This window comes from Diaphorina citri, unplaced genomic scaffold (assembly GCF_000475195.1).
Source record: "Diaphorina citri unplaced genomic scaffold, Diaci psyllid genome assembly version 1.1 scaffold1257, whole genome shotgun sequence".
In the NCBI taxonomy this organism is placed as follows: domain Eukaryota; kingdom Metazoa; phylum Arthropoda; class Insecta; order Hemiptera; family Psyllidae; genus Diaphorina; species Diaphorina citri.
Genome location: NW_007378686.1, coordinates 49,958 through 60,347, shown reverse-complemented (window position 1 = coordinate 60,347; position 10,390 = coordinate 49,958). Strand labels below are relative to the sequence as shown.

The 10,390-nt window shown below is 38.2% G+C and overlaps 1 protein-coding gene and 1 long non-coding RNA gene across 2 annotated transcripts in view; one reads left to right on the top strand and one right to left on the bottom strand.

Moving 5' to 3' along the window:
• Window positions 1–1,197: 1,197 nt before the first annotated feature.
• LOC103515007 (26S proteasome non-ATPase regulatory subunit 1-like) overlaps window positions 1,198–10,390 on the bottom strand; it is a 39,583-nt gene continuing 30,390 nt past the window's right edge. The window contains exons 5-11 of the mRNA XM_026827828.1: window positions 9,071–9,158; window positions 7,571–7,755; window positions 6,842–7,027; window positions 3,198–3,206; window positions 2,680–2,688; window positions 1,524–1,855; window positions 1,198–1,377 (exon numbers count right to left, since the gene is read on the bottom strand). Coding sequence (XP_026683629.1) covers window positions 1,682–1,855; window positions 2,680–2,688; window positions 3,198–3,206; window positions 6,842–7,027; window positions 7,571–7,755; window positions 9,071–9,158 — 651 coding nt within the window. The 3' untranslated portion in view covers window positions 1,198–1,377; window positions 1,524–1,681. The remainder of the gene's footprint in view (window positions 1,378–1,523; window positions 1,856–2,679; window positions 2,689–3,197; window positions 3,207–6,841; window positions 7,028–7,570; window positions 7,756–9,070; window positions 9,159–10,390) is intronic.
• LOC113469846 lies at window positions 4,203–5,077 on the top strand. The gene is made up of 2 exons (XR_003393137.1): window positions 4,203–4,272; window positions 4,844–5,077. It is a non-coding gene; the product is annotated as an uncharacterized LOC113469846 (long non-coding RNA).

The window sequence follows — 10,390 nt, the reverse complement described above, 5'->3', positions numbered from 1 at the left end:
GCAAGAGAACTTTGTTTTAAACTTTAGAAGTATGGAAAAACAGTTCCAATAATTAATTACAGTTACAATAGTAGGTAGTTGTAGTTACACTAAGATTAAGCACTTCAAAATATTCACCTTGAAATGACTCACTCAAAATTTCCAATAATCTCCTTTTCTCCTTATGTATATTCAGAGGTATGTATATTCAGAGTGGGAAAAAAAGCCAAAAGGTAAGAAGATTATTATAATTTTCCTATACCTACAACTTGTATTTTCATGATGGAAATTGGGAAATTTGAGCTCATCCTGGTCTCTGACCTTCTAACTGATAAGCGATGGGAGGGCAAAACAGATACCGCCGAGTTGAGTTGATTTGGTGAATTTGTCTTTTAGTGTTCCACTAGGAACTCATCTTAGAGTTCCTAAATTGTGGCACATAAGATTTTTGATCTGGGCATAATAAGTATTTTTTCTTCTGCCCTTATAAGATTAATTATTATTAAGATTAAAAGAGAGCCTTACGGGAGATCAAATTACCAAGATTCCTTCATTTCTAACAAACATTTTAATAAAACTAAAAATAAATAAAAAGTAAAAAAAGGTACCTAAATAAAATAAGTTTACGAAGGAAATCCATACAGATAAATAATGTAGGAAAAAAGAGTTCAAAACTGGGACGAATATTTATTAGTGTTCTAAAAACATATAAAACCAAAAAGTAACTAGGTATCTCTTAGTTTTTGCTAATGAAGATAGATATGAAGGGAAAGTTGCTAGTGCATGGTCACCCATCCAGGTATGGATGGTCACCCATCCAGGTATGGATGGTCACCCATCCAGGTATGGATGGTCACCCATCCAGGTATGAGTGGTCACCCATCCAGGTATGAGTGGTCACCCATCCAGGTATGAATGGTCACCCATCCAGGTATGAGTGGTCACCCATCCAGGTATGGATGGTCACCCATCCAGGTATGGATGGTCACCCATCCAGGTATGGATGGTCACCCATCCAGGTATGAATGGTCACCCATCCAGGTGCGTTGCTTAACTACAGCGATCCATCGGGAACTGGTGGATTCAAATTCTGTGAGAGTAACTATTATTTATTGCTATTTATTATACCTTAATTATACTGTCGGCTAAAACTAAGCTCCAATTATTTCAACAGCTTATAATATTTAGCTAAAAAGCATTTGCTAGTGCAGTAAAGATGGGGGAGGGTTGTTTGCAAATGGAGATGCTATATTGGATTTGGGACTAAATTTGTAGTCGTACATTGGATGAGGGGAATAATTATTGGATAGGTAAACTACATATTGGATGGGTAGGAACTAAGTGCTCCATGGGGCTGTTATATTGGATAGGGGGACTAAATATTGGATGGGAAGGGACCTAGTCTTCCATGGTGGGGCTATGTTAGATAGGGGGACTAAATATTGGATGGGTACAGACTAAGTCTTCAACGGTAGTGCTATATTGGGCCTCGTGAGGAAAACGAGTAGCTATGACATATAAATGCGCGTTGGATGGGAAGGGACTTAGTCCTAAATGGGTGGCTATATTGGATGAGGGGAATAATTATTGGATAGGGGGACTAAATATTGGATGGGAAGGGACTTAGTCCTAAATGGGTGGCTATATTGGATGAGGGGAATAATTATTGGATAGGGGGACTAAATATTGGATGGGTAGGGACTTAGTCCTCCAGATATTCAAAAGGCTCGGGGGGTTCTGGTTCCTTGTCATCATCCGGCTTGGGTCCAAATGCTGAAACAAAACAGAGCAGAAATTGATTAGAATATGAAAAAAAAAAGTTTGGAATATGAAAAAAGCAGAAATTGATTGGAATAAATAGATATTGATTGATTGACTGATTGAACGATAGATTGGAATATATAGATACAAAATTGATTGATTGTTTGATAAATAGATTGTTACTAGTGGTTCTGTGAACTGTAGAACTCAGAAAAGGGGATTTTACATTTTTTTTTTTTGCCAAAATTCACAAAAAGCTCTATGTATTTGGATACTGGTCTTTGTCTACTGATTGTGTTGAGACTCTTTTGCCAAACAGTTTGATGTCAGGATAGGTCAATTATTTTTTTATCCATGTTTCCATCAATAATGATGAAGTCTGTTACCTATGTCTGTCTTCGTTTGGGATAAGCTCTATGTATTTGCATACTGGTCTGTCTATATTTATACTGATTTTGCCAAACCAGTGCCCTAAATCACCAAAGTATGGAAAAGTATTTACAATTCCATATTTTGATATGATTCGTCCAAATTCAAAATTCTGCTTTTCCATTGGCTATTACACTTGTAAGATACTTTTCCATACTTTGGTGATTTAGGGCACAGCTGGTTGCCGTCAGGAAAGGTCAATTCCATCACCGAATTGACCTTTGATGATCTCAGGTCCATTCAGAAGCCAAGTTTGGATTTCACGGGTATTTTTTACTCACAGGGGTATTTCACTGTCTGTAATACCGGTTAGGGCATTTCATGGGTGATCACGGGTTAAACAAATTAGAAAGTTAGGTAGTCTTAGTATGACTTGCACGCCCTCCGGCCATGGCTGTCCAGATTGAGTTTCAATTGAAGCTTTGCCCCGCGGGAATCTCCTAACCTCTAGGACCTTCACATAACCTCATGGTAGAGACTTTAAGTTGTCCGTACAGACTTTAATCTCACCTGTTCATGCTTTAAAGAATAGGAATAGTTCAAGTAAAGATTAGTTCATGCTATAAAGAAGTTCAAAGTTTTCAAATCAGTGAAATGAAATGATGGACGGATTCGTCCAAATTCAAAATTCTGCTTTTCCATTGGCTATTACACTTGTAAGATACTTTTCCATACTTTGGTGATTTAGGGCACAGCTGGTTGCCGTCAGGAAAGGTCAATTCCATCACCGAATTGACCTTTGATGATCTCAGGTCCATTCAGAAGCCAAGTTTGGATTTCACGGGTATTTTTTACTCACAGGGGTATTTCACTGTCTGTAATACCGGTTAGGGCATTTCATGGGTGATCACGGGTTAAACAAATTAGAAAGTTAGGTAGTCTTAGTATGACTTGCACGCCCTCCGGCCATGGCTGTCCAGATTGAGTTTCAATTGAAGCTTTGCCCCGCGGGAATCTCCTAACCTCTAGGACCTTCACATAACCTCATGGTAGAGACTTTAAGTTGTCCGTACAGACTTTAATCTCACCTGTTCATGCTTTAAAGAATAGGAATAGTTCAAGTAAAGATTAGTTCATGCTATAAAGAAGTTCAAAGTTTTCAAATCAGTGAAATGAAATGATGGACTTTGTTGGTTGCTTCAACTTCTTTCAATTAACCTGCCTGCCCTTTGAATGGTTCTTACTTATGCTCTCACTAAGGATTTTTATTGCATCCAATGGTTCTTACACTTCTTACTCATGCTTTTACGGACTGATAATAATTCTTTTTACTTTCTCAATATGCCCTTGGTTGGCACTTTTAATTTCTGGAATGAAATTACAAAATGATTGCGCTGTAATAAACCATTTTTATTTCTCTCTTTGTCTGTCTGACTCTCAATCTCTCTCTCTAAAACTTACTTTAGAATTTACGACCTTGGTGACTTACTATTACTACTAAGGGTATAATGGTCACACATATTTTACCGTTTAATGACACACGTTTCACTTTCACATCCAACTAATTCGCCCCGTCTCTTTGCTTTGATATGTTGCAGGTTTTTCGCTGACGAAATTTATCAACCACCCCTCTCAAAAGACTTTGTAAAAAAAAATAGACGAAAAAAATGTTCAACTTTGATAAATTTTCGTTCGATCCCAACTATCGTAAGAGGAAAATCAAGAAGTCACGTGGTCCCCGGCCTCACGAGGAAAACTGACGTTTCTCTGAAGAAGCGAAAGTGCAAACGCGGCTTTTTGGACTCCCGAAAGTTGGTGACACGACTGGAAATGACAATCCTAACTTTAAATTAAAGTTCGACGACCGTTGTAAATATATTATTATATTGTATTCCGAATTATTCGACTTCTTTCTTGTTTTTCTATTGGTTTTTTACCAGATGCTTTTAGTTCTTCTACTAGCTGTTCTAGTATCTATCTACATAGTCTACCTTTTTTTCTTAGATTACTTACGTTATTTTTCATTCTTGACTTAAGCTAGAGCTTAGACTTCTTCGTCTGATGAAGTTTCTGACTTTTTGTTACTTTTGAGGTAACAACCTCTGTTGTTACTTCTTTCCTCATTAAACGTTTCAACCTAATATAACAAATATCCTCTTAAAGGTCTTGTAGAGATTAACACAGAATTTAATAAACGACACTCCTACAAGTTGCAAATTTCAAACTTGTTTCAGAATTTATTAACGTAACCGGAGAAAAATAGTAAACAACTAAACAGTGTACTTTCTTTACAAATTTCTTGACCCCGCCGGGAATCGAACCCGGGTCTCCCGCGTGCAAGGCGAGCGCAGTGACCACTACGTCATGGGAGCTGACTAAGTTTTCGAGACTAGAGATAGGGATATTTTTTTTTTTCCTCAACCACGTGGGGCTAGGAAGATACTTACAAACCATTATCTTCCCCTACTTACCACAATCATCTTCTCCTCATTCATCTTCCCCTTCTTCTTCTTGGTTTTTTACCAGATGCTTTTAGTTCTTCTACTAGCTGTTCTAGTATCTATCTACATAGTCTACCTTTTTTTCTTAGATTACTTACATTATTTTTCATTCTTGACTTAAGCTAGAGCTTTGACTTCTTCGTCTGATGAAGTTTCTGACTTTTTGTTACCTCTGTTGTTACTTCTTTCCTCATTAAACGTTTCAACCTAATATAACAAATATCCTCTTAAAGGTCTTGCATCTTTCTACATTTCATTTTAATTTTGTTTCTGATTTGTTACCTCTTTTTCCCTCGTTACCTATTTGTTATCCTTATCGCCTTTTGTTTATCTTTTTCCTTCAATAACTTTCGTACAATTTCTTTCGAAATAATTTTCCATGACATTTTTGTAACATAAGTATCCACTTTTCTTCTTATACCTTTTATAATCCTGTTATTTCTTTTGAATATTGTTTTCCTTTTCAATTTTTCTTCCTGTACATAGTCTGTTGTCTATTTCTGCATACCCTTCTCCTTTTGCTTGTTTCGTTTTCCATTTGTAGTTTATTAGATTTCCTTTATGCGCCTACCTTTGAACCTTTGACTGACTGACGACCTTTTTGACATCACTTATCACTGCAACAACTTTTTTTACTTTTCCTTAGGATACTTGATCTTTGTGTACACGACTGACCTTTACCTTTCCATAGTTTTCTATAGCATACTTTTTCCCTAACTTTAAATTAAAGTTCGACGACCGTTGTAAATATATTATTATATTGTATTCCGAATTATTCGACTTCTTTCTTGTTTTTCTATCGGTGTTTACCAGATGCTTTTAGTTCTTCTACTAGCTGTTCTAGTATCTATCTACATAGTCTACCTTTTTTTCTTAGATTACCTACTTACATTATTTTTCATTCTTGACTTAAGCTAGAGCTTAGAATTCTTCGTCTGATGAAGTTTCTGACTTTTTGTTACCTCTGTTGTTACTTTTTTCCTCATTAAACGTTTCAACATAATCTAACAAATATCCTCTTGAACTGCTTGCAATGACAACTTGAATGTCTTGTATCTTTCTACATCTGATTTTAATTTGTTTCTGATTTGTTACCTCCTTTTCTCCCGCGTTACCTATTTGTTATCCCTTTCTACATTTCATTTTAATTTTGTTTCTGATTTGTTACCTCTTTTTCCCTCGTTACCTATTTGTTATCCTTATCGCCTTTTGTTTAACTTTTTCCTTCAATAACTTTCGTACAATTTCTTTCGAAATAATTTTCCATGACATTTTTGTAACATAAGTATGCACTTTTCTTCTTATACCTTTTATAATCCTGTTATTTCTTTTAAATATTGTTTTCCTTTTCAGTTTTTCTTCCTGTACATAGTCTGTTGTCTATTTCTGCATACCTTTCTCCTTTTGCTTGTTTCGTTTTCCGTTTGTAGTTTATTAGATTTCCTTTATGCGCCTACCTTTTAACCTTTGACTGACTGACGACCTTTTTGACATCACTTATCACTGCCACAACTTTTTTTACTTTTCCTTAGGATACTTGATCTTTGTGTACACGACTGACCTTTACCTTTCCATAGCTTTCTTTTGCATACTTTTTTTTTCTTCTTGAGTGAACTCTTTGGTAACTCTTGGTACTATTGCTTGTGACTCGTTTTGCAGTATTTACTAATAGCTTATATTGTTACTTTCCTTTTTCTCTTTAGATCCTTTACGATACTAGTTATTTTTTCTTGAGTGAACTCTTTGGTAACTCTTGGTACTATTGCTTGTGACTCGTTTTGCAGTATTTACTAATAGCTTATATTGTTACTTTCTTTTTTCTCTTTAGATCCTTTACGATACTAGTTTATTTTTTCTCCTGCGGTTTGCATTCCACATAACTTCACGGTGTTTCCTTTTTTCATCTTCCATTATTACTGTAATATCTACCGCCTTTGCAGTCTTATTTCTGTGCTTGTCTTTTTTTCTAACTTCACGGTGTTTCCTTTTTTTATCTTCCATTATTACTGTAATATCTACCGCCTTTGCAGTCTTATTTCTGTGCTTGTCTTTTTTTGAATTTCTCTAGTTACATTTCTCCTATCCATGTAATAAGTTGTACATGTTTATTTTTCATATACCGCGCACAAATATACGTAATTTTATTCAACTTCCTAACCTCTCTTTGTCTGTCTGACTCTCAATCTCTCTCTCTAAAACTTACTTTAGAATTTACGACCTTGGTGACTTACTATTACTACTAAGGGTGTAATGGTCACACATATTTTACCGTTTAATGACACACGTTTCACTTTCATTCCACTTCTCTTCCACTTCATTCCACAATGACACTCATTCACACTCTTCTTCTCCTCGAGAGGAGGAGGATAGGCGAATACCGACGGCTTCGAGGCGCTCTTGAACTCCATTTGCGGCATCTGAAATGAGATGAGACCCGGAAGAACAGAATGGGTTAGTGTTAGTGGATGTGAAATGGAAATATTAAGAAAAAATGTACCTATAACTGATAAGTTTTGGCGGAGGTCAGCTCCCATGGCGTAGTGGTCACTGCGCTCGCCTTGCGCGCGGGTTCGATTCCCGGCGGGGTCAAGAAATTTGTATCATCCAAATGATTGATTCCGTGACTGGCTGTTGCGGGGTCCACTCAGCCTCGTGAGGAAAATGAGTAGCTATGACATATAAATGCGCATAGCGACCGGTGCCAGCATGGTAGGTAAACATTGGATTTTAGGATTATTGAGATATTGGGAAAATCCTACAATGCTGCAGTGAGCACCAAAGTTGTGACATAATAACACAAAGAAACTGCATTTACATTTTACATTTACAAAAGCATGTAAAGAGTATTGAGATATTGGGAAAATCCTACAGTGCTGCAGTGAGCACCAAAGTTGTGACATAATAACACAAAGAAACTGCATTTACATTTACAAAAGCATGTAAAGAAGGGAAAACTTTACCTTGAGGTCCGAATTGAGTCCGATAAGACAGGTCGGGGTGAAGGCCAGAGCCAAACAGTGAGATAGGGGGAACCAGTACCAATATTGTGTGAACAGAAGCGTGCCAACCACACTCAGCATGTTGGTGTGACCCGTGCGTGACTGAAGGGAAATGGTCACGTTTCGACCGCCCGCATCAATGATACCTGAGGAAATAATACAATAATTAGTATAAATTGATGAGGAGATAGGGGGAACTAGTACCAATATAGTGTGAAGAGAAGCGTGCCAACAACAATAAGCATGTTGGTGTGACCCGTGCGTGACTGAAGGGAAATGGTCACGTTTCGACCGCCCGCATCAATGATACCTGAGAAGGTAATACAATAAGTATTTAAGAGAACACTTCGGGAGGAAAGAAGAATGGTATAGAGATAGAGAGAACCCTAACAACGGAGGTCTTATCATTCAGAAATCTAATACCCGCCCTTCTATCTAGCTAGCCTTTCAGAGAAGGAACCTTATCTATTTAGGATAAAATTCGCCCCGGGCGGGAATCGAACCTAAGTAGGGTGGTTTTAGAATTAACTCCATACACAAAACACCCCCATGTTGGTGTGACCCGTGCGTGACTGAAGGGAAATGGTCACGTTTCGACCGCCCGCATCAATGATACCTGAGAAGGTAATACAATAATTAGTATTTAAGAGAACACTTCGGGAGGAAAGAAGAATGGTATAGAGAGAACCCTAACAACGGAGGTCTTATCATTCCGAAATCGAATACCCGCCCTTCTATCTAGCTAGCCCTTCAGGGAATAGCCCTTCAGGGAAGGAACCTTATCTATTTAGGATAAAATTCGCCCCGGGCGGGAATCGAACCTAACTAGGGTGGTTTTAGAATTAACTCCATACACAAAAAACCCACTCCGAGCCAAAAAGCCCACAGACAGCCCTATAGGTCGGGTTGAGCTATTACGAATACGAATCTATTTCTCTGCCACTTTGGGCTTTTTGTGTACAACTGAATAATGAGGTGGCATTGGTTTTCCTTTGTCTTTACCTTTCAGGCCTTGAATGTGCCTCGTACCTACATTGTGGATGGGAGTTGATGCCAGATGCGTTCTCTGCCACCTTTAACTCCATCACAAAAAAACCCACTCCGAGCCAAAAAGCCCACAGACAGCCCTATAGGTCGGGTTGAGCTACTACGAATACGAATCCATTTCTCAGCCACTTTGGGCTTTTTGTGTACAACTGAATAATGAGGTGGCATTGGTTTTCCTTTGTCTTTTACCTTTCAGGCCTTGAATGTGCCTCGTACCTACATTGTAGATGGGAGTTGATGCCAGATGCGTTCTCTGCCACCCTTTTTGTGTACAACTGAATAATGAGGTGGCATTGGTTTTCCTTTGTCTTTACCTTTCAGGCCTTGAATGTGCCTCGTACCTACATTGTAGATGGGAGTTGATGCCAGATGCGTTCTCTGCCACCTAACCCCGAGTACCGAGTAGTTTCTTACCTTGAGCCAGAATGGCGCCGAATTTGGACAGCACATCTTCATGTTTGTCTGAGATGACCTTGGAGTAGAGGCTGCGGAAGTCTTTCACCTGGAAATCAAAATGATAATAAGACCAGAACATGTATAACGACTACCTATGTAAATTCTGTTTTTGTCCGAGAAATCCCCCCCCCTCTAGTATCAGAATGAGACCTCATTTGCAATGGTCAAAGCGTTGGACTTTGGATCTGGAGGTTGGTGGTTCGAGTCCAAGTGAAGTCGTAAAATTAATATATGCTCAACATAATTGAAAAGTGCTTGGCCATTTTTCGTAGCGAAGCTTGCGTGGAACGGTTAGGTCGGTTAGTCCACAAGACATAAGAACATTGTCTGAGGTCACAAGGTAAGAAGAGTTGATTGAAAAGGGGAATGATTTTCCGAGAATTACTCAACCTGGTGAAAGGTGAAATTCAGGATATAGGGTTATACACACTCGTATACATATACCTATGTATAATATCGTTATAAATAAAATATTTTACATTTCATAGATGTATAGATTTCTAAAAAGACTGGAAACGAAAGTGCACACAGAAGAGAATTGCAAACAGGTGAAGACGAAAGAAAAGGGTAGTACAAGAATTATAGGGAGAGAAAGAGGGAGAGAATACAGGGGGAAAACGAAAGAGGGAAAAATAAGGGAGTGAATAGTACAAGTAGAGGGAAATTGAAAGAGGAAAAAGAAATAGAGAAGGAGGGAAGAGGAGGAAAAGTAGAAACCGAGAAGGGAGGAGGAGAAGAAGGAGAGGAGAAGGGGAATGATAAAGAAGGAGAGAAGGAGGGGAATGATAAAGAAGGAGAGGAGGAGGGGAATGATAAAGAAGGAGAGGAGGAGGAGAAAGAGGAAGGGGAAGAGGAGAAGGAAAGAGAGACAGAGGAGAGGAAGAGGAGGAAAAGGATAGACAAAGAAGGGAAATGAAGGAGAAGAAGGAGGAAAAGAAAAGGAGAGAAGAGGTAAAATGGAAGTGTGCAAAAAACACTTGAAAATCATATTATAAGAAGGAAAATGAGAAAAGAATAAAGAACACGAAAAAGGGAGGGGAAGAAAGAGGGCCTCCCCTCTTTCTTCCGAGGGAGGGTAAAAGCATAAAAAATAAAAGAGAAAATAAGAATGACGTAAAACTAACCTGGGGAGAGGAAGGGGAGGGAGAGAGGAAGGGGAGGGAGAAAAGGAAGAGGGAGGAGAGGGGAGGGAATTTTTAATTATAAGAGTCAGCTGTGAAATTAAAAACTTCGCTAAAGTAATTATAATATTAACCAGAAAAATGAAGAGAGATCGAG